Source organism: Nycticebus coucang, chromosome 13 (genome assembly GCF_027406575.1).
Source record: "Nycticebus coucang isolate mNycCou1 chromosome 13, mNycCou1.pri, whole genome shotgun sequence".
NCBI classification, from domain to species: domain Eukaryota; kingdom Metazoa; phylum Chordata; class Mammalia; order Primates; family Lorisidae; genus Nycticebus; species Nycticebus coucang.
The window spans coordinates 9,413,029-9,437,918 of NC_069792.1; the positions used below are offsets into that span (position 1 = coordinate 9,413,029).

Here is a 24,890-nt window from a genome sequence, read left to right on the forward strand (position 1 = left end):
TGAATTAATTCAATAATACCTTCCACTCTTTACTTAGTGACCTAGGTGCTGTGAAGGTGGTGGCAGAACAGAAGTTCTGCATGGCTCTGCATACGTTATTTTACCTAAGCCTAGAAACTCTGCGACCACAGGAGAAACTCAAGGGCACTTCTTCCTCTTACAGACAAAAACATTTTTGCAAAAGAGCTTTTTCTCTACAGAAAGGAGTTTTTTTCTTTCTTTTCTCTCCTTCTCTCTCTTTATTCCTTCCATTCCCCTTCCTTTTCTTTTCTTTCCTCCCCCTTTTTTTTTTTTTTCTGGAGGAAACTTTGTTGCCCCAGGTTAAGAGTGCCTGGTGCAGATTCCTGGGCTGAGCCAATCCTCCCGCCTCAGCCGCCAAGTAGCTGGGACTACAGGCACCTGCCAGGATCCCTGGCTTTAGCTCCCTCTTCTAGAAAGGAGTTATTTCTTCTAGTTTTTCCAAAAGAAAGAGCAACAAACTCAAGAGTCCATTTGCGTACAATACCACATACTTGACTTTTCAAACTTTCCCTAGGTGTCTGTAAGTCACCATACCCCTGTCTACACGGCAGGTATGACAATCATCTGCCTAGAACCGGACTCGGTGGCACTCACCAAGGGCATGAGGCCGTGCCTTCTCTTATAAATACGCCGGACATCTTGGAGTGTTATCTGGACCACAGGTTTCTTTAAAAGTAGAAAGACAATTTCAAACATCAATATTCTGACACAATTAGAAGCTGCTCTTTAGTATCAGAAAGGAGAAAAAATGCCCAAATCTTGCCTTCCCGATGAACATCTGGGAAGGGAGACCTTGGAAGGAGGCACAGCTAGTTTCACATTCTACTCGCCATTTTTCCGGCGCTTTCTGTGGCCTTGGGCGAGTCTCACCACGCCCATTCCACGCTCCCCAAATGAGAAGGCAATCACCATCAGGTTACTGTAAGACTAAAGGGCTGGTATAGATGCCCTCTCGGGAACGGTCCTCTACCTTTTAAATCAGCGGTCTGTTTAGTACTGACATCTTTGGTGGGGGTGGGGGGGAATCCTACCTTTTATCTCCTTAAAAAATTGCAGTGTATTAAGAGTCACAAATTTCTATAGCATAAAGCAAGGCCTCCGAACTTTTTCTTAATGAAGAAGAAAATTTTCTTGCTTCTCTAGAGTCTTAAAATGCTAGTAAGAGCGGAATGAGAGTAAAGGCAGGGAGACTGGCCGGCGGCAGAGCTGCCCAGTCCCTCCCGGGAAGGGGGAAGGGCCGGGGAGGCGGCTCCGGAGGCCGAGCCGACGCCCCGAAGGCTGCGCGGCAGGTCCCGGCACTGCTGGCCCCGCACACCGGCCCGGAGCTGGGAAGAGAGAAGTCCTCACCGACGGATGAGGCTAGGGCACTCAGACATTTTCCTAAGTTTCTGAGGCAAGCGACAGTAACAGTGGGAGCGAGGCCAATGAATTAATCCCGCTGCTGGGAGAACGCCATGGCAGCCACCGCGGCGTCCCCGGGACACGCGGAGCGAGGCCACCCCCTGGTGGACGGAGTCCTGCAGCGCCGTCTTCCCCTCGGGAAGGTGGACGTGTTAGCTCCACACAACGGCCAGCGGGGGAAGGTCCAGGGTGCAGCTTTCTTTGGCAGAAAACATTCCTTAAGCTGCGCTGCCAAGGGGCCCCACCTCGCTACCAGAAAGTATTAGGATTTAGAACACTAAAAGGGGGCTAGGTCTAGATAAGCCACAGATCTTTACAAGTTCTCCTGTAGAAATCTGAGTTTATCTTTGCTTTCTGGTCTAACAAGTCTGATGTCACTGAGGAAGATGCTTCCAAAATCCTGAGCAGGAGCCCCCTGGCTGCCGCAGTGCAGCGCCTCTGCGCTAGCTGAGAGGGGAGCTTCTGCAAGAAAAATTTAGACCTGCTGACTTTGTTTACAATTAAGGAGAAACAAGAAATACCACCATGCGCGTACCCATAAGCAAATATATGGAAAATATCTATTTCTCATTAATCACACTAAGTTTCACTGGTCCCTTCCCGGAAGTGCTTCCCAGTGGAACAGTCTCAATCTCTACCGATCCTTTACTAAAATCGGCAGGGGCGAGGTTTCTTAACACAACACTGGGAGCAAATCCCCCTTTTCCCCCTAGTGACTGAAAGGTGACGGTGCATCAGGATTACACAGAGAATCCCTAAAATAAATACACAGATGTGATGGGCTGGGTGGGGCTAAGCAAGTGATTTGGGTCCTCACCAAAATGTGAGGCTACTGGGACAGTGGAGCCAAGCTCCGGCAAGAGAGCTTAGGGATGGAGGCGGCTCTGCGCCTGACCCGGCCTACGCACCGGGTAACCGTTGAGAGGCTGAAAATACAGGTTGGTGTCCGTGATGCACACGTGTCCAGGGTTCGTCACCAGCGGCGTCACCATTTCCGCCTTGCATTCCATGTGCAGCTTTTCTGAAACACTTTGGAACCTGAAAATGTGTTTTTCAGCAAAAGAAATAAAAATCAGAAACGGATCTACATTGCAGGTTTACCTAAGGGAGCTACGGTGTAACTTTGTTATTTTTTGAAACACTGCATTTAAAACCAGAAAAATAATCGGTTGTTTAGCTAAAACTATTTTTTACATGGCATAATAAAAACTAGGTTTTAAAAATAGACAAGTATGTATCACTGAAACAAAAGTATACAAATGAATAATAGCAAATAACCCTTTAGCTGAACTCATTCCTCCCAAAATAAATCAGCCTTGAAACTATTCTTACATAAATATAATTTTCTATTTTTGTGTCATTACAACCTATTTTTATAAATATATAAACCACTTTGTCACAGATGGCAATTATTTCACTGCATACTTTATAAGGCTATGACTACATAATTATAGTTACTTGAATGTCATTTCTAAAGTACACTCTTTTGTGAATTTATTGCAGTAAAATCAAAGAGGATCTATCCTCTGCTCACTCCTAAAATATTTAATCAGGAGTCCATTTCCTTTTTGTTTTCTATTTTTTTTTTTTTTTTTTAGAGACAAGAGTCTCACTGTACCGCCCTCGGGTAGAGTGCCCTGGCGTCACACGGCTCACAGCAACCTCTAACTCTTGGGCTTACATGATTCTCCTGCCTCAGCCTCCCTAGCAGCTGGGGCTACAGGCGCCCGCCACAACGCCCGGCGATTTTTTTGTTGCAGTTTGGCCTGGGCTGGGTTTGAATCCGCCACCTTCGGTATATGGCGCCAGCGCCCTATTCACTGAGCCACAGGTGCCGCCCACAAAGTCTTTATTTTTTTTTTTGTAGAGACAAGAGTCTCACTTTATGGCCCTCGGTAGAGTGCCATGGCATCACACAGCTCACAGCAACCTCCAACTCCTGGGCTTAAGCGATTCTCTTGCCTCAGCCTCCCAACTAGCTGGGACTACAGGCGCCTGCCACAACGCCCGGCTATTATTTTTTTTGGCTGCAGTTCAGCCAGGGCCGGGTTTGAACCCGCCACCCTCGGTATATGGGGTCGGCGCCTTACCAACTGAGCCACAGGCGCCGCCCTCTTTTTGTTTTCTAAATTAAAAAAAAAAAATAGGGGGAAAACCAAATCATCAAAATTTTCAGGCAATTACTTAAATAATTGAGTTAAAATAAATCTCTTTATAAATAACAGGACAGAAATATACAGGTGCAGACTTCCACTTCAAGTCTGGGTAGCAAAGCTGCAGGCAAGCCTCGTAGCTCTCACCCTAATAATCAAAACAGCTGCATAAGCTGAACAATCCTCATGGTTTCTGTAAACCCACTGAAAAGCTGAGGATGTGGAGAAACATAAACGAACACTAACTGCTTACAAGGAAAGATGGGACCAAGAACCAAGGAGGTAAGAGCTGTTGGATAATGAGAGTTTCAGGGAAACAGAAATCCAGGGTCAGGAATGGTGAGCAAAGAAACGCTCCCTGAGATGCAAACACACTGGTGACTGGGGTGGAAAGCAAGAGAAATCTCCTATGGTTCTGAAGCTGGCGGCTGAGCTGTAAAGCACAAGGTTAACCTCCAGAATCCTTCAAAGGATTCAAAGTCCCATAGAACAGAAAGCCTTGAGCACTCCTTCAATACAATTGTAGGCAGTATTGTCTGGAATTTAACCTTTGCCATAGCAAAGTCTTAATCCAGCCCAATTCCAGATTCCACTAACACAGCTCCCCAGTACAAGCGGCCTCACAGAATAAGGGGTGGGCCTCCCCACTCTGGAGGTAAATAGTATTTACTTTAGTCTCTATACCTCCTTTTTAAACAAAAGGTCCAGCAAATTTGAAAACGGGTCAACAAAAATTGTCTTAATTAAAACAAAATATAAGGAGGAAAAAAGTGCAAACATATATGGGACAATGCATTTGAGGCTGAGGGACTACATAAAGCATACTAGCAGGAGTGTGACTTCAGTCAGAAGAAAAGACAGAAACTGGGATAGAAGAAATATTGAAGGAGAGAATGGCTGAGAACTGAGGGGGACATCGATTTACAGAAACATGTTATTTCAAAACTCTGTGTGACATTAAAAAGTATGTATTTAGGCTAGGAGTGATGGCTCAAGACCACAATCCTAGCACCTTGGGAAGCTGAGGCAGGTAGATTGCTTGAGCTCACAAGTTCGAGACCAGCCTGAGCAAGAGCGAGACCCCCTCTCTACTAAAAACAGAGAAACGAACAGAGTGTTGTGGCAGGTGCCTGTAGTCCAGCTACTTGGGAGGCAGAGCCAAGAGGATCATGTAAGCTGCAAGAGTTTGAGGTTGCTGTGAGCTTTGACACCACAGTACTCTACCCAAGGCAGAGTGACACTCTGTCTCAAAAAATGAATAAATAGGGCGGCGCCTGTGGCTCAGTGAGTAGGGCACCGGCCCCATATGCCAAAGGTGGTGGGTTCAAGCCCAGCCCTGGCCAAACTGCAACAAAAAAATAGCCGGGCGTTGTGGCGGGCGCCTGTAGTCCCAGCTGCTCGGGAGGCTGAGGCAAGAGAATCACATAAGCCCTAGAGTTAGAGGTTGCTGTGAGCCATGTGACATCATGGCACTCTACCCGAGGGTGGTACAGTGAGACTCTGTCTCTACAAAAAAAAAAAAAACAAATAAATAAAATTAAAATTAAAAAATATGTATTTGGTCTTTGGTCCCAGTTCCTGGCATAGAGCTCCTAATCCCTTGGGATTTCCTGGGTGACAAGAGTATCTTTTGTTATAATGGGGAGACTCTGAATGGCCTCCTGGACGGAGGCTGGTCACTGGACACCAAAAAGACTGATTCATAATTAGAGTCTTGGCACTTTCACCTCTGCTACCCCCACCATCCTCAAGAAAGGGGAGAGAAGGTGGAGACGGAGTTAGTAATAGACTATGTCTATGTGATTAAGAGAGGTTTCAAACTGGAGAAACATCCATGAGTGAGGCAAACTCCAATTCCATGGAGACAGAAGCTCCTGTGCTTGGGGCCCTTCCTGGCCTCACCCTCTTCATCTGGCTGTTCATCTGTATCCTTTATCATATCCCTTATTAATATAATAAACTAGTAAACATAAGTAAGTGTACCCCTGAGTTCTATAAACCATCCTAGCAAATGAGCAAAACCAAAGAGGGGGGTTGTGGGAACTTCTGGTGACAGCCTGAATCTGCGACTGGCATCTGAAGTGGGGGCGGTCATGTGGGACTTGCCCTGAACCTGTGGGTCTGTGCCAACTCTAGGCAACAGTATCAAGTCTGAGCTGGACTGCAGGACACCAGGTGGCGGTAGAGAGCCTCTCGGTGTGCGAATAATCCCACACACCTTGTTGCTACCGTGTTGAGTGTAGTAGGAAAAAAGTGGTTTACTTTTTCCGATTATACATTCTGAAACTCTCAAGCAGAATAAGCACAAAGAAAACCACATCTTACATTTAGGTGACAATAATAAACATGTGACTTTTTACAAGAAACAATGGGGTGAAAATCTTTGAAGTGGAGAAAACACCTGTTGACCTAGAATTCTGTATCCAAAATATCTTGCAAAAATGGAGGTGAAATAAAGACCTTTACAGACAGACAAAGCTGCATTAATCTCTAACAGATCTGCGGTATAAAAAAAGGGTACAGAAAGACTTTCGGACTGAAGAGAAATGATAGCAGATGAAACACTGGATCTGTGCACAGAGGAAAGACAAGGAGTAGACGAGAAAGCATAAATATTTAAATAGCAGAGTAAATCCAAAGGAATAAACACTTGTATATATCTAAATTCTTTAAAAAGCTTGTGACTTTTTTTTTAAGCACAAATAATACTGTGTTGTGTTTTTTTCGGTAAATGTAAAAACCAAATATAAGACAAGATCACAATGGACAGGAGAGGCTACACGGGAATACACTGGAGTGTGGCTCTTGCGTTGCTGTAAAGTAGCATAAAATGACATTATCTGAAGGTACGCGCTGCTACAAGGTGTATGTTGTAATCTCAGATTCACCACTAAGAATAAAAAGCGGTACACGAAAAAGGTCAACAGAGCAATAAATGAAGTACCAAAAATAAAATAAATGACTGGATTCACCCAAAAGAAGGCAGGGAGAAAGAAACAATACAGTCGCGCACCGTGAAATGACGTTTTGGACAATGACACTACATATGCTCCGGTGGCCCCTGAGATCTTAACACTGTCACTCCAGTGGCCCCTGAGATCTTAACACTGTCACTTACTGTTTAGACACATCAATGCTTACCACTGTGTACCATTCCTGCAGTACTCAGGACGGCTTGAGTATCCCTTTTCCAAAACGCTTGGAACCAGAAGTTTTTTGGATTTTAGATTTTTTTTTTTTTGAATTTTGAAATATTTTCATTATCCCAATTCTGAAAATCCAAAATCCAAAATGCTCCAAAAGAGCATTTGCTTTGACTATCATGTCAGTGCTCAAAAAGTTCCACATTTTAGAGCATTTTAGGTTTCAGATTCTCAGATTAGGGACACCCAACTTGAACTGTGGCATGCTGCACAGGGCTGTAGCTGAGAAGCAGCAGGCTTTATGGTACATACCTACAGACTCGGTGTGTTTCCACAGCGAAATCGCCTAGCAACGCCCATCTCACAGTGCATCCCCACCGTGAAGTGACGCGTGACTATGATAAGGTGTGGGCTGAGAATCCCAGTGACTTGACCACCCAAGGGATGGTAACAAGTGGTCAGCATACACAAGGTCAGCATACACGAGGACACGAGGCCTCCTGAACTGCCACATGCACACACGTGTGTCTGGTCTGTCAACATCGGGTCAACCTTAGGAGGAGGTCCACGGTGGAGGGTCTACTGTATATCTATAACCCATAATTATAAATTATCTAAACATTCCCCCTTTTTGGGGGGGGGGGAGAGAAAGTCTCAAGCTATCACCCTGGGTAGGGTGCCATGGTGTCACAGCTCAAGCAACCTCAAACTCTTGGGCTTAAGCGATTCTCCTGCCTTAGCCTCCCAAGTAGCTGGGACTACAGGCGTCTGTCACAATGCCCGGCTATTTTTTGGTTGTAGTTGTTATTATTGTTTGGTGGGCCTGGGCTGGATTTGAACCCGCCAGCTCTGGTGTATGTGGCTGGCGCCCTAGCTGCTGAGCTACAGGCACAGAGCAAATTATCTAAACATTCCAATTAAAAGGGAGAAATTGTCAGAATGCATAAAAAGCAAGACTTGCCAGGCACACTGGATCATGCCTATACTCCCAGCACTTTGGGAGGCTGAAGCAGGAGGATCACTTGAGGCTAGGAGTTCAAGACTAACATAGGGAGACCCCATTTCTACAAAAATAAAATTGTTTTAAATTAGCCACGCATAGTAGCACATGCCTGTAATCCCAGCTACTCAGGAGGCTACAGCAGAAGGACTGCTTGAGCTCAGGAAGGGATGGAGGGAGCTGTGACTGCGCCACTACACTCCAGCCTCGGCAACAGAGGGAAACTTGCATTACAAACAAAAAAAGCAAGATTCAGTTATATATTTAAAATATGTGTTTTTGGATAGGTGGTGCCTGTGGCTCAAGAGAGTAGGGTGCTGGCCCCATATGCTACAGGTGGTGGGTTCAAACCCAGCCCCGGCCAAAAACTGCAAAAAAAAAAAATATATATATATATATGTGTGTGTGTGTGTGTGTGTGTGTGTGTGTTTTCAGAAACAATAAAGACACAGGTTAAAAGTAAAAAGATAGAAAAGAATATACCATGCAATCGCAAGACTTAAGAAAATTGGTGTGGCTACATTACAGTAGCCACAAAAAAAAAAAAAAATATATATATATATATATGTGTGTGTGTTTTTGGAAACAGAATAAAGACACAGGTTAAAAGTAAAAAGATATAAAAGAATATACCATGCAATCGCAAGACTTAAGAAAATTGGTGTGGCTACATTACAGTAGCCACAAAAAAAAAAAAAAATATATATATATATATGTGTGTGTGTGTGTTTTTGGAAACAGAATAAAGACACAGGTTAAAAGTAAAAAGATAGAAAAGAATATACCATGCAATCGCAAGACTTAAGAAAATTGGTGTGGCTACATTACAGTAGACAAGTATTACAGATAAAGAGGTATATTTCATAATGATGAAAGGATCTATCTATGAAGAAGATATTACACATCTTAATTTATGCAACCTAATACTAGAGCTTCCCAATACACATCCTGATGATTCCACAATCATCATTCCAAGTCTTTTACATCCTTCTCTCAGTAACTCATAAAATAAGTCAACAAAAAAATCAGTAAGGCGGCGCCTGTGGCTCAACAGAGTAAGGCGCCGGCCCCATATGCCAGAGGTGGTAGGTTCAAACTCAGCCCCGGCAAAAAAAAAAAAAAAAAAATCAATAAAGTATATGTGCTCTAATAATCATCAACCAACTGGACGGGCACAAAGACATTTATGGAACGCTGTAATAACCACCAAGCACACGCTCCTTTCAAGGGCTTGCAAAATGTTCACTAAGATGGAACATACGCTGGGTACATACAACAAGTCTCAGGAAGGATCTAGAGAGTGAAATCACATGGAATGTATTCTCTGATCAGATAATACTAGACATCAGTAATGATACCTGCAAAATACCCAATTATGTGCAAGTTAAGCAACATACTTCTAAATAACCTAGGATCAAAGAAATAACAAAGAAAATTTCAAAATATTGTTACATGAATGACGATGAAACATAACATATCAAAATGTATGGGATACTGCTCAGGTAGTGTTTAGAGGGAACATTTATAATCCTTCTTTGACAAAAGAATGTATAATATAGGCTATCTAGGCTTTGTTCCTAGGCAGGTAGATGGAAATCAACTATGAATAAAATAGAAAAACGAAAATATCAAGGAAGTCAAAATTGGGTTATTTGAAAGGTTAATAAAATTGCTAAGCCCCTAGCAATACTGACAAAGAAAAAGAAAGAGAGGGTGGTGCCTGTGGCTCAGTGAGTAGGGCGCTGGCCCCATATACCAAGGGTGGCGGGTTCAAACCCGGCCTCGGCCAAACTGCAACAAAATAATAGCCGGGCCTTGTGGTGGGCACCTGTAGTCTCAGCTACCTGGGAGGCTGAGGCAAGAGAATTGCCTAAGCCCAAGAGCTGGAGGTTGCTGTGAGCTGTGACACCGCGGCACCCTACTGAGGGTGACAAAGTAACACTCCATTTCTAAAAAAAAAAAAAGAAAGAAGAGAAGAAAAAGAAAGAGAAAACACAAAGTATCAATATAAGGAACAAAAGAGGAGTCATACTACAGATCCTGCTGGCATTAGAAGGACAATAACAACTTCATACCAAAAGACCTAATAACTTAGATGAAATGGAATTTTTTTTTTTGAAATATACAACTTACCAATGAGGCACAAAAAGAAACAGATGAATTAAATAGCCCCACATCTAGTAAACAAATTGAATCCCAAAGCACACTTCAGCCCTAGATGACTTTGTCAGTAAATTTTGTTAAAAATTTAAGAAAGAAACAGCACCAATCCCATATAAACTCTAGAACTGGGATAAGGAAGACCTCCAAATTCATTTTATGAGGTCAGCATCACCCTGTACCAAACCTGACAAACACATTACAAGAGAATCACAGAGCAATGCCCCTCGTATAAAACCGAACAAAACACTGGGAAAACAAATCCAACAATATACAGAAAGGATAATGTAGCACGATCTCAAATCGGATTTCTCCTGCAAATACGAGGTTGTTTTAACATCAAAAAAAAATAAATGTAATTCACAGTATTAACAGAATAAAGGAAAAAATACGATCACATCAATAAATACGGAAAAAGTATTTGACAATATTCTACACCTTTTTTTTTTTTTTTGAGACAGAGCCTCACTTTATTGCCCTCAGTAGAGTGCTGTGACTTCATAGCTCACAGCAACCTCAAACTCTTGGGTGAGTCTCTTGCCTCAGCCTCCCAAGCAGCTGGGACTACAGGCACCTGCCACAACGCCTGGCTAATTTTAGAGACTGGGTCTTGCTCTGACTCAGGCTGGTCTGGAACTCACGAGCTCAAGCAATCCACCTGCCTCGGCCTCCCAGAATGCTAGGATTACAGGTGTGAGCCACTGAGCCTAGCTTTCTACACCTATTATTGAAAGAAATCTTTCTACAGACTGAAACCTGAAGTTTTCTACAAAAACTTCCTTATTCTGTTAAAGGGCATCTAAGAAAAACCTAGAGCTAGCATCATTTTTTAATTACAAAATATTAAACCTTTTTCCTAGAAGATCAAGACTAAGCTAAGAATGTCCATTCCCGCTACATCTATTAATAAAACAGTACAATGAAGTATGAAATAGAAAATTAAAGACAGGGATTTCTGTGAAACTATCATTATTCATAGATTAAATTATTACATACATGAAAACCATGGAATCTACGAAAAACCCTCTAGTACTAATGAGTGAATTTGGAAAAGTCACAGGATATAAGATCAATCTAAAAGACAAATGAAATGTATTTCTTTTTTTTTTTTTTTTTTGGCCGGGGCTGGGTTTGAACCCGCCACCTCCGGCATATGGGACCGGCGCCCTACTCCTTGAGCCACAGGTGCCACCCATGAAATGTATTTCTTTCTACTAGTAACAAATCATTGGAAAATAAACTTTCAATAGCATCAAATAATCAAATATCTAGGAATATGTCCAAGGAAAGATGGAAACATCGATGCAAAAAACACAGAGCAATGGGGATACTTGAGTGAGGGGTAGAAGAGAACTCTAGACTCACTGTCTATAAATCTAAAATTTTTTCAGAATAAAGACATTTTGGGATACAAATGAGGAAATTTGAAGACGGAACTATACATGAGATGATATATGGAATTACTGTCGAGTGTGATGATAGTATCAAGGAATACAGCAGAATAGCCTTTCAATAAACAGATGCTGAAATACTCAGGGGGAAAGTGTCACAATGTCTTAGAATTTAATTTCCAGTGGTTCCAAAAAATTATATACTTTTTATATATAATACTTCTACATACATACATATACGTATTATATACACATATTTACACATACAAAGACACACACAAGCATGCAAGAGCAAAAGCAAATTTGGAAAATTTTAAATTAACACCTGGTGGATCGTCGGGTATCTGCATTCATTATATTCCTTCAACTTGTGATGATTTAAAAATTTTCAAAATAGAAAGCAGGAAAAAATATAATCCTCCTTTTGTTCCTTCCACAAGAAAGCACCTCCTCAGAAATATGATGAAAGCTTATCTTAGCAAAAGTTTACCTTATTTCTTTTAGAGGAAATACACAATCCTGGAACGTTTCATTTAATATTGCAAAACTTTCTCTCCCAAATTCTTCAGCCTAACACTGTAGAGACTGGATAAATTAAAAGTTTCATAACGAAAAGATTTTTTAAATGAATGTCATGCCGAAACCCAGAATTTCAAGTCTAAATCACTGCTTAAAAAAACGCATTCTAAGTAGGTCAGAAGAAGCTAATTCTTCTAATTTATTTATTTTCCTTTCTAAAATGAAAACTATTCTTCCCTCAGTAATCCACTTACCTAATATATCCTGCCAGAATAAAAATGGAAAAAAAAACTAATGTTACATAGAGAAACAGAAAAATAACCAAACAAACACACACACAAAAAAACATTACTGGACAGATGACTTTACTGGCAAGTTCTTCAACACATGAAAATGTAGGGCAAAGGTCAGGATAACTGATTCCAAATCTCACAAAGACAGCAATAAAATAGAATATTGCAAACTAATCTCATTTATAAATAAAAGCTTCTAGCCAAAGCCAAGCACATAATAATCCATCAATGAAGGAATCCATTCAACCAATACTTTGTCCTAAGCATGAATGATTACAAATGCAAAAATCTAAAATAAAAATGCTAGGGAATAGAGACTGCAAATATTTTATAGGTAAGATTTTGTACATATAAAGAACCCAAATATAAAGTTAATGAATTGATGACAGAGTTTCATAGGTTTGCTGAAAATAAAATGAGTACACAAAAATCTATTGTGTTCTATATATCAACAATAAACAGAAAATAGTATCTTTATAACATACCATTTACAATACCATCACAAATAAGAAGTAATTGGAATAAATCTAACATAAGACAGGAAAGATAGCCAGGCGCTGTGGTGGGCGCCTATAGTCCCAGCTACTTGGGAGGCTGAGGCAAGAGAATCACTTGAGCCCAAGAGTTTGAGGTTGCTGTGAGCTGTGACGTCACAGCACTCTATGGAGAGTGACATAGTAAGACTCTGTCTCAAAAAAAAAAAAAGACAGGAAAGACCTTTATGATAAAAATCATAAGGAAGATATTAATGACCTAAATAAATCAAGAGAAAACTACAGATTCACTGCAATTACAATTGAAATCCCAGCAAGGCTTTCTGTTATGTAAATTGACAAGCTGATTCTAAATTTTTTTTTAATTAATTAATTAATTTATTTTTTATTGTTAAATCATAGCTGTGTACATTAGTGCAATCAAGGGGTACAACGTGCTGGTTTCATATGCAATCTGAAATATTCTCATCAAACTGTTCAACGTAGCCTTCATGGCATTTTCTTAGTTATTGTATGTAGACATTTGTATTCTGCGTTTAGTAGGTTTTGCCTGTACCCATTCTAAGATGGTGTGGAAGTGCCAAGTATGGTAAATCAAAAAGGAAAGTAAGGTCTGAGGCTCTGTACTACGAGATACCACTGGTTACCATAAAAACATAGTAATTAACGTGGTGATGTCAGAGATGAAGATATAAAGACAGCTACTAAACATAAAGCAAGGAAACAGGATAATATGAAAATATAGAAGTATCACTTTTGTAGAAAATACATGGTAGACTTAGAAAAGCCAAGAAAATCAACGAACAAACCATTAGAACAATTAAGAGTATACTCTTCCCCTACTGCAGTTTGAAAGCTCAGGAAAGACTTTCTGGAAGAACTGAGAGCTAAGCTGAAGGAATTAGTAGGAGTTAGCTAGGTGCAAAGCAGGAGGAGGATGAATTTTTTAAGAGGGAAATGAACAAAGGTTCAGAGGTAGGAGGCCAATGGTACAAGGAAACCTCAGGTAACAGGTGACCAGAGCACAGAGGACAACGTCCACTACCAGCAACTGAAGCAGCGAACTAGCTAGGGAGCCAGCATGTGTGAGTCTGAGTCTCCTGTACTGGGATGAAGTGTTCAGACTTCATCCTGAAGCAGTGTGGGGGGTTTGAAGAATTTTGTAAGTTGTTTAGAAAGAGCATATTTTAAAAGGATTATTAGGTACAGGAGGAGAAGAGGATGGAGAAGGAAAGATTGGAGTTGATAGATGAGCTGACAGCTGTGACGGTGGTCTGGATGGGAGGGGACTGTGGCCAGAATTGAGGTGATATAGTGTGAACCACAGACATAGACTGGAGCTGACTGGCCTGTCAGTCCACAGGCCCTTCTGACAGGCAGAAGGAAGTCAGGATGGAGAGGAGGCAAGAAAGCACCCCAGGTTTCCTGAGGCCGGACCATTCCCTGAGAAAATCAGGTTTTGGACGAGACCAATGTTGACAACAGCAGTTTTCTTTTATTATGTTTTATTTATTTTTTTGAGACAAAGTCTCACTTTGTTGCCCTGGGTAGAGTGTCGTTGCATCACAGCCCACAGCAACCTAAAACACTTGCACTTGAGCTATCCTCCTGCCTCAGCCTCCAGCCTACCTAGGATTACAGGTGCCCATCACTAAGCCCGGCTAGTTTTTCTATTTTTAGTAAAGACGGGGTTTCACTCTGGCTCAGGCTAGTCTCAAACTCCTGAACCCAAGCAATCCACCTGCCTTGTCCTCCCAGAGTGCTGGGATTATAGGCTGAGCCACCGTGGCTGGCTGACAATGAAGACGACCACTGCTATTCCAATCAGGAAACAAGATCATTAAAAACTTACCTGTTTTTGTCAAATGACGTCCTGGCCAAACGTGACTGCAGAATAGCTGTTATCTATTAAACAGACCATTTAAAAAGGATGGATGTAAGTATTTACAAGTAACATATCAACACAAGTTAATTCACAATCAAAGACATACATCGTCAGAAACACTTACCATGGCCGTTTGGTCGCCCAGTTTGTCAAGGCAGGATGCTCTGTGAAGCTACAATAGCAAACATACTTATGAATTTATTTTTTCTCTCAGATATTGATGATGTATTTCTTTGGAAGTGAGGAAAACAGCAGTCATTCTGTTACTTAGTAATAGTCAAGATTACTTCTGCTAAACTGATGACTTCTTCCTAATACACAGTTCTCAAAGGCAACATATTCAAGTACATCTACCTCTTTAGAAAGAGACGATGTTTGGGGAAGAGCTATAAATACAAAATTGGTAAAAAACAGTTTCTGCTCCGAGAGTGCTTGAGGAAGTCGCTGGCTTACCTGAAGCAGTGTCTCTACAACGTCTTCCACTTTCCCTGAAACATCCAGTTCAAAGATATATTCCATTTTTCCCTAACAGAAAAGGAAAATATATCAAACCACGGGAAGAGAAGCAGCATGTCGCAGTATGTTACTTTAAGAACACACACACACCACCTGCTAAATTCTGCACATTTCTGCCTAACAGCTGTCCCACCCCAAGCAAGTCTATAGGACGCCTATTGATATATTTGTTATTTCTTTCTTTCTGCTAACTTTGGGCTTAATGTGCTCTTCTTGTTCTAATTCCTTCAGGTATAAAGTTAGGATTTTTACCTGATATTTTCTTTTCTTTTTTTTTTTTCCATGTCGGTGTTTATCTCCATAAATTTCCCTCATGATACTGCTTTTCCTGCATCACTTAGTTTCAGTGTACTGTGCTTTCACTTTTGTCTGTCTTGAGACACTGTCCAGTTTCTCTTTCGATTTCTCCTTTGACTCATTGGTTGTTTGAAAGCGTGTTGTTTGATTTCCACATATTTGTGAATTTTCCAGTTTTCCTTTTACTATTGATTCCTAGTTTTTCACTCCACTGTGGTCAAAAAAGATACACAATATCATTTCGATCTTCTAAAACTTATTAAGACTTGTTTTGAGACTTTTGATCCATCCATGTGCTTGAGGAAAAAAAGTGTATTTGGGTGCTTTGGAGCGGATGTTCTGTGTATGCCTCTAGGTCCATTTGTTAGAGTGTTCTTCAAGTCCTCTGCTTGGGTACCGATGGCCTCTCTGAATGCTCCGCCCATTGTTGTAAGTGAGGAATGAAATCTCCCCCATGATTGCTCTGCTCTCTGTTTCTCCCTCCAGTTCTACCAATATTTCATATATTAGGTGCTCTGAGATTGGGAGCATATCTATTGTGATGGTTCATTTCACATGTCAGACGGACAGGGCCACAAAGAGCCCAAATATTTGGCTAAACATTATTTCTGGATATAACTGTGAGGGATTTTCTGGATGAGATTAACATTTGAACCAGTGACTGACTAGACTGCCTTTCCCAGTGGGGGTGGGCCTCATTCAATCTATCGAGGGCCTAAATAGAATAAAAGACTAAGAGAAAAAAAATTCTTTCTTGCCATTTATCTTCAAGTGAGGATACTGGTCTTCGCCTGCCTTCAATTGGAACTTACACCATCAGCTCTCTTTAACCATGTGACTCAACTCCCTTAATGAATCAATCTCTGTGTGTGTGTGTATATGTATGTATGTGTGCAGACAGACAGACACACAAAAACACGTACACCCCTATACACGCATATATGCGTATGTATGTACAGAGGATGTCAAATAATGTATACACATTTTAAGGAAGGAAAAAACTATATTAAAATAATAATACTCAATATATACTGGTAGACATTTGTTATCTTGCATATTGTATCTTGTATCTCTTATAACTGCAGAAGTCAAATGTATTATTTATATACATTTACAATGCATATTGTAGATGACTTGGGTTTTACAATTTTAATACAGTTTTTTTCCCTTTCTTAAAATGAGCATACTTTTTTTGGCACTTTCTGTATATCTACACACACATTCTATTAGTTCTGTTTTTCCAGAAAAACCTAATACATGTGTTTGTAATTGTTATATCTTTCTGCTGAATTGACCCTTTTATTTTACAGAATGTCTTTGTTTCTTGTGACAGTTTTTTGACTTAAAGTCTGTTTTGTCTGCCAGCCCTGCTCTCTTTTTGTTACCATTTGCATACAACATTTTCTTCCATCTTTACACCTAATATGAGTCTATTGCAGACAGCATATAGTTTGGATCTGGGCTTTTTTTTTTTTTTAATTCACTCAACTACTCTGTTTTTTGATTACAGAGTTTAATCCATTTATATATTTTTTTAATCCATTTATATTTAAAGTAATTTTTGATAGTAAGGGATTCACTATTGCCATTTCAATTGCTTTCTTGCTGTCTTGTAGCTCTTTGACCCTCTTGCTATCTTCCTTAAGTTGATATTCTGTGGCGACAAGTTTTGAGTCCCTCTTCGTTTTCTTTTGTTTATCTTCTATATTTATCTTCTCTGTGATCACGATGTGGTTTACATAAAATATCTTGTAATAATCTCTTTTAAACTCATAGTAACTCTAATCACATACAAAAATGATTTTCTCACATATTAGCCTCCCCTTTTATGTTACTAGAGTCCTAATAATATCTTTTAATAGTGTGTATTCATTAACACAGATTTACACTTATAGGCTTATTTATATTTTTATCTTTCAACTTCTATACCAGAACTAAAACTGATTTACACACCACCATGATAGCCCTACAGTATTCTATGTTTGTCTTTATTTTTTATTTTTTAAAATTCTTTTCTTTTAATTTTTTATTAAATCATAACTTTGTACATTGATGCATTTATGGGGTTCAGGGTACTGCTTTGATATACAATGTGAAGTGCTTACATTGAACTAAATAACACATGCATCACAATTATACTCATTTCTTAATAGTTTTGAAATATATCATTGAATAATGCATATTAGGTGAGGTCCCTCCAAAACCCTCCCTCCTCCCATATCCCCCCTCACCTCTTCCCTTCTGCTTTCTGGACTATAGTTATGTTTTGCCATTCATATGAATGTATAGGTGATTATATATTGATTTCATAGTAGTATTGAGTACATCAGATACTTTTTGTTCCATTCATGAGATACTTCACTAAGATGTTCCAGTTCCATCCAGGTAAACATAAAAGATGTGAAGTCTTTATTTACTTTTCAGAGACAGAGTCTTACCGTGTCGTCCTTGGTAGAGTGCTGTGGCATCACAGCTCACAGCAACCTCAAACCTCTTAGGCTTAATTGATTCTCTTGCCTCGGCCTCCCAAGTAGCTGGGACTTTAGGCACCTGCCACAATGCCTGGCTATTTTTTTGTTGTAGTTGTCACTGTTGTTTAGCAGGCCTGGGCCAGGTTCGAACCCACCAGCCCTGGAGTATATGGCTGGCGCCCTAACCACTAAGCTGTGAGCACCAAGCCTCTATGTCGTCTTTACCAGCAAGCTTTTACTTTCATATGCTTTTGTGCTGCTGTTTAACATCTTTTTTGCTTCAACTTGAAGGAAATGCTTTAGTATTTCTGGTAAGGAAGAACTAATGGTGATGAATTCTCTCTGATTTGTTTTTCTGGGAAAGTCCTTCCTTATCTCTCATTTTTCAAGGACAGTTGGCCAGACAGGGTGTTCTTGGTTGGCCTTCTTTTCTTTTTTTTTTTTTTAATTCTTTAGCACTTTGAATCTATCATCCCACTCCCTTCTGATTTGCAAACTTTCTGCTGAAAAATCTGCTGACAATTTTATGGAGGTTTTCTTGTATATAGCCAGTTACTTTTCTCTTGCTCCTTTCAAAAATTTCTCTTTGTCTTTGACTTCTGACAATTTGATTATAACATGTTCTCATGTAGACATCTTTGAATTGCTCCTACGTGGAGTCCATTAGACTTTTTAAATCTAGATGTCCATCTCCTTCAGATTTGGGAAGTATTTGGCCACTATTTCTTTAAATACACTTTCCGATCTTTTCTCTCTCTCTTCTCCTTCTTTAACTCCCTTGTTATATATTTGGTCCACTTGATAGTACCCCATTAGTCCCTTAGGCTTTTCATTCCTTTTTTTTTTTTTTGAGACAGAGCCTCAAGCTGTCACCCTGGGTAGAGTGCTGTAGCTTCACAGCTCACAGCAACCTCAAACTCTTGGGCTTAAATGATCCTCTTGCCTCAGCCTCCCAAGTAGCTGGACTACAGGCACCTGCCACAACACCTGGCTATTTTTTGGTTACAGTTGTTACTGTTGTTTGGAGGGCTTGGGCTGAATTCGAACCCACCAGCTCCTGTATATGTGGCTGGTGCCTTAGTCACTTGAGCTATAGGCGCCAAGCCAGGCTTTTCATTCTTTTTCATTCCTTTTTTCTTTTTGTTTCTCTGACTGGATAATTACAAATGACCTGTTTTTGAGTTTGCCTGTCTTCTTTCTGTTTGATCAAGTCTGCTCTGATCCCCTCTAGTGAATTTTTCGGTTACATTATTGTGTGCTTTAGCTCAAAAATGTATACTTTTTCATATTTTCTATCTCTTTGTTGGAATTCTCATTTTGTATTTTCTATCTCTTTGTTGAAATTCCCATTTTGTTCACGCTACATTCTCCTGAGCTCATTGAAGTTCTTTATGATAATTATTTTGAATTCTTTGTCAGGGGTAATTCATATACCCCTTCTTTTTTAGGGTTTGTTTCTGGACATTTGTTTTGTCCCTTTGAGTGGGTCATTTTCCCCCGATTCTTTATGTCCCCTACAACGTTGTATCACATCAGCACAAATAAAAAGAGAGTGACTTCCCTCAGTCTCTTCTCTATAGACAGAGAAAGACCTTCACCAATCAGCCTGGGTGGCTCTCAAACCCTTGCTTTGGATGTCTTTTCTCTGGACATAAGCATGAAGACTCCTAATTAGAGAGATTTACTAAATTCTTTTCTCAGGAGCTTGGAATCATTTGCTCTCTCTGGTGTCCGTCTGCTGTGCCACGGGTCCTCTGAAGCACCAGCATGCCACCCAGCTCTGTTTTTCTCAGTGGCTCCCAGGCATCTAGAGTATGCAGGGTTCCATCCATACTCTGAAACAGGTGAGACAGAAGCCAGTTCCCAGGATGCCCCCTGAGAAGTCAGAACCTTGGATGTCTGATCCAGTCTTCTCTTTCTCTCTCCAGGGAGAAGGCAGAGGCTTGGAGTTTCCTGCCCATCACATGGCACTGTGGAGGGACGACAGGGGCAAGCACGTGCCACAAGTTCTCCTACCGAGTGGTAGGTTTCACACTCATTTAGGGTCCAGGGTCTTTGCTGGTTCCTAGATTTCTCACAAAGGGAACCAGCCTGTGTGTTGTTGAATCAGTGTCTCAAGAGGAGGAAGGAGGGGCTAGGCTTCTTATTCTGCCATCCTGCTGTTGTCACTCCCCTCCTTTTTAATTTTTAGTCTGAGAATCCTTTAGTATTCTCATTCACATTGGGACAAAAGAGCTTTTCTTTGCTTAGACACCTCACTCTTATTTCCTTTCACATAATTTTTCAGCAGACCGTGTGCAGCTTTGCACTTCAGTTGGGTCTGGCAAGCGTCTCAGAGGGCGAGCTCTCCAGTAGTGCTTCTCAACTCAGGGGCAGGGATGCCTCACTGCTCCAACAGTCTTTAGTCAATGTGGGGAGATGCTATAACAACAAATGAGAAGCAGTATACTAGAGGCATCTACTAGTTTGAAAGAGACTAATGGGTCTGTCCCCCCACACTGAAAAGCCAATATGCCAACAGTACCACTTGAGAGTAATTAAATCTCAGTATTTATAACTCTGACAAATCAGCACATGCAAGTGTTTCCTGTCCATAAACCCCCAAAACCACTGCATCTACAGTCTGGGCATCCCATAAACTGCTGGCTATAGGCTGACCTGCAACAGAGACTGAGACTCAGCCTGAGAGACTGTGTTTGCCCAGAAAGGTTGGCTTTTCCTAATTCACAGTGGAATCATGATAAGAAGCACTAGCCCTATCCTTGGGTCCTATAAAAACTCACACTTAACAGGAGCTCTCCCCTTACTGTATATTAAGCTGAAGCATAAGGAATTAAAGCACAGAATGGTTAAATGAAATGTCTACATCATCTGGAAAGTCCAGGAGAATCAGACATTGTCTTCAAGTCCCCTCATAGGTGGTTCTATCTAATCAAGGGTACTTATAAGTTAATATTTTAGTTCTCGAGAGTATTTTATAACCTATAAATATTTCTCAAATTTTTTTTTTTTTTTTGCAGTTTTTGGCCAGGACTGGGTTTGAACCCACCACCTCCGGCACATGGGGCTGGCGCCGCCCATATTTCTCAAATATATTTTAAAATAAAATTTCAGAAATATACTGGGAAAACATTTCTCAGTAATACCCAGTAAATAAACTCAAATATGACTCATATTCTGATTTCAATTCCTCTCTAATCATTTAATGTTTTTTTCTCCTTTTAAGTACTTTTTTGTTTTAAGGTACATTTTTTAAAAGTCAAAAGTTAATTGAATTTTCTTTGACAAAAGTCTATGGCTCCCTTGAGTAATCTTGTTATAAACTCTAAGTTATAAGCTTTAAATATCCATTATCATTATATTTGATTAAAGATGTTAACAGAGTTGAAAAATCTTATTGCTCAAAATCACTATATAAATTTCTGGGAATACATGAAAACCTTTACTTACCCTTTCTATTTTATATGGCGCAACAACATTATGTTCCTTAATGAAATACACCTGAGAAAGACAAATCAATTCTAGTAAAATAATGCCCCCAATTCTAGTAAAACAATGCCCCCAATTTTTCACTGTAGAGAATAACTATAAATTAGGATTTTACAAATTGAATGTTTTAAATTATTTTTACATAATCTCTGTTCCCAAAAGTACTTACATTAACATTAGTACAGATTTAAAGTTCTGTAGTTAAAACAAGATAGCAACTATTACTAAATAGATAAATATCTAAGATGTTGTATGAAGGTCATCACTCGTACCAAGTAACCAAGTAGACAGAGGAAGAAAGCTAATCCAGTGTCGATTTTCTAAGAAATGGGTGAAACAAATATACTGTGGTGTAAAACATGTTCATTAACATAAAGAACAGAAGGAGGTGATCTGGGCACATGTGTTTTCACACGCACCAGGCCACCTGTCCTCCCACTCAGATGTTAACGACCATGGCAAACAAGTGACACAGACCACCGGAGTCACCAGTCTCCTCACAATGTGCACTATCCCACCTTCCTCCTGTGGGAGGGAACACAGGGTCTGCCTGGGTGTGCAAAGGCCAGCCCCACAGTGGTGGGCACAGAGTGTGGACCAGCCTTCCCCTATCAGCTACTCAAAAATTCTGCTCCTTGGATTATGCATTGTACCTTGCCCCATTTCAAACAAACCACGATAACCCCCCCTACACACTTCCCCTTGGTCTCACATCCTCCTTTTGACATTTCTCTGTTCCTTTTTGTGGCAAAAGGCTTTGCAAGAGCTGTCTGTACTTTTTCTTGTGCCCATGACAGGTTTCTATCCCTACCAGGCTATTGAAACTGCTGCTTAGATGGTCACAGAAGATGAGTCTGCACATCACCACATCCAACAGTTAATTCTCAAGTCTCCTTGCCGCTCCGCCTCCGCACGTGACCGAGAAGCCCTTTTCCACTCAGCTTCCCAGGCACCTGCTCCCGGTTCCCTCCACCCTCCCTGGCTGCTCCTTCCGTCTGCTCCTGGACCCTGCTCTCTCCTGGCCTCTTGTTAGAAAGTTGCAGGATCTTGGTCATTAGGCCTCTCCATCCACATGCAGTCCCCAGGAAATCTCATCAAGCCCGGGGGCTTTAGAAAGTCTCTGGAAACTTCCAACTCGCAGTTGATCTTTTTAGCCTCAGTCTCTTCTGTGAAGCCTAGGTGAATGCACCCTTAATGCCCGCGGGCATTCTCCTCCTGGGGTTCTATCAGGCATCTTAAATCCCACCTTCTAAACCACGCCTGTGCCTTCCCAAGCTTTTTATCATAAAATAAAGGCATTCCTATCCAGCGAGCTGGAGTCATTCCTGACCGATTGTTCTCCTTTATTTCCTGCGACGAATCCACCAGCACATCTGTTAGGGTATATTACTCAGAATATAGGCAAGGACCACCTCTCACCATCCTGGCCCAAAACACCTGAGTTTCTGGAAGACCCAAAAGGGCCCCCTGGCTTCTACTCTGCGCTGCCTCCAGCAAGATTTATGAATTCATACAAATCAGAAGTCCCCTTCTCTTTCCGCTCTCCATGGCTTTCCTTTCTGGGCCTTATTCTAAATCCTTACTGCGTCTGGCAAGGCTCTTCATAACAGGGTCCCTGCTCCTGCTCCAGCCTCCCTCTGAGCATGCTCCTTCACTCCCTGCCCACGTGCACTCAGGAGGTCGCACCCACCTGGGGAGGGTTGTCTCTCCCGGACCACCACTCTGTGCCTGGAACACCACCAGAAGATAACCAGCCGCCGGGCTCACCCTCATGCCCTCTGAGTCCTTGTTAAGTGACACCTTCTCAGGGAGGCGGCCCCAACCACCCTGTCTAAAGCAGCGTGGTAACACCCCTTACAGTTTTCTATCCTTTTGTCTTATTTTCTTTATAGCTTTTTTATCACTACCTGACGATAGAAGAGATTTGTTTCTTGTTTGTCTCCCCTACTGAAAAGTAAAGTCCATGGGGAGAGAGGCTTCAGATGTTTTGTTCTTCCCTATATCCCCAAAGCCTTAAATAGAATGCTTATTGAATGCATGGGTTAAAATTATCATTTACACACACAAACACACAGCCCTTTGTATTCTAGCAGCAATGGAAAATTTGGAACAAAACTCTGTAAATGGGAAGCACCATAACATGTTCTGAGATCTTATGACCTACTAAGATATCAGAACACATCCAAGTTGCCTGTTGGGTACCTGATACAGGAAGCTTGAAACGACGTTTGAAAGGAGAGCTCATGTCTAGGTACCCCTGGGTGTTAACCTGGATTTCAATCAGTTTGATATGAGACCTCTTCAACAGACTATTGAAAGTAGGTGGAAGTATTTCAGGGCTTTAAATTCTAAGCCCAAAGTTATTAAAATTCTGCTAAAATAACTAAAATGTACCATTTTATAATGAAAACCCTATTTCCAACTGAAAAGGTACCACTTCCTTTCGAGATGTGGACTTTTTAGAACAAGGTTATGAGGTGACGTGAGGGCCCAGGGGTGGGCCAGAATTAATAATGGTGTTCCTGCCCCAAAGTTCACATGTGCCAGGTAAGACAATATGAAGTTGAGGATAGATTGCAAATTGTTTTCTTCCTTAAAATTAATAGAATCATAGAAAGTAGATATAAAAAATTACTTAATTCACTATCTTCCAGTTTTCATAAAATAATTTCCAAGACACATTAAAAAGTTTCCATAAACAAGAGTTTGGTGATCTAGATAGTGCTAACGGCACCCCCTTCCTCTTCCCAGCAACCCCTTGGAGACTGTCCGAGCACCGCCATGGCAGAGGCTTTGAGACAAGTCCTCAGTCAAGAAATCTGTGCTGGGCGGCGCCTGTGGCTCAGTGGGTAGGGCACTGGTCCCATATACCGAGAGTGGCAGGTTCAAACCCAGCCCTGGCCAAACTGCAACAAAAAAATAGCCGGGTCTTGTGGCAGGCGCCTGTAGTCCCAGCTACTCGGGAGGCTGAGGCAAGAGAATCGCCTAAGCCCAGGAGTTGGAGGTTGCTGTGAGCTGTGACGCCACAGCACTCTACTGAGGGTGATAAAGTGAGACTCTGTCTCTACAAAAAAAAAAAAAAGAAAGAAAGAAATCTGTACTATCTTTTGTCTCCCACAGCTTTTCCTACACTTCCCTGAACCCTGAACCATTTAACACCTCAAGGAACGAGTGCTCCGCGGAGAGTCAAGGCAACACTACTAACTCCTTCGTTTTAAAGATGAAGAAGGTAAAATCCAGAGCCAAAAGAAGGTGGTGGAAGACCTCTACTCCCTTCTTATTTATAATTACTAAAAAATCTATACGCTAATTAGTGATAAAACAGCAGGAAAACCATGTTTGAATTGGTCCAGTGACGCCAGTGTGGTACTGAGGCCCTGTGCTGAGAGCAGCTGAGGGTATATAAATGTGCATATTGTAGATTTTGAGTGAACGAAAGGTCATGACCCCAAGAGTCATAAAGACAAAACTACCGAATCTGAGTCTTTGCCTTGCGTCTCCCGCCTCCCTGAGACCACCCGAATAGTAGTGTGCTGGCCTCTCACCCTCAAAACAGTGAGGCAGGAGGAGGCACCCCCAGGCCTTCATCCCAAACCTCACACACTGTCACAGCCCCTTAGGATAGAAGAGCAAGCACGCGGATACCACGGCCCGGCA

General features: G+C 41.3%; 1 protein-coding gene across 5 annotated transcripts in view; it reads right to left on the reverse strand.

The window, feature by feature from the left end:
* Positions 1 to 24,890, reverse strand: part of NSMAF (neutral sphingomyelinase activation associated factor) — a 67,266-nt gene that overhangs the window by 22,027 nt on the left and 20,349 nt on the right. For 4 of the 5 annotated variants that reach the window (XM_053559488.1, XM_053559487.1, XM_053559492.1 and 1 more), the window contains exons 6-11: positions 21,195 to 21,245; positions 14,914 to 14,985; positions 14,585 to 14,632; positions 14,428 to 14,480; positions 2,331 to 2,460; positions 616 to 687 (exon numbers count right to left, since the gene is read on the reverse strand). In XM_053559488.1, coding sequence (XP_053415463.1) covers positions 616 to 687; positions 2,331 to 2,460; positions 14,428 to 14,480; positions 14,585 to 14,632; positions 14,914 to 14,985; positions 21,195 to 21,245 — 426 coding nt within the window. Of the gene's footprint in view, positions 1 to 615; positions 688 to 2,330; positions 2,461 to 14,427; positions 14,481 to 14,584; positions 14,633 to 14,913; positions 14,986 to 15,228; positions 15,351 to 21,194; positions 21,246 to 24,890 lie in introns of those variants that run through there. The other variant, XM_053559490.1, reaches the window with a different exon arrangement.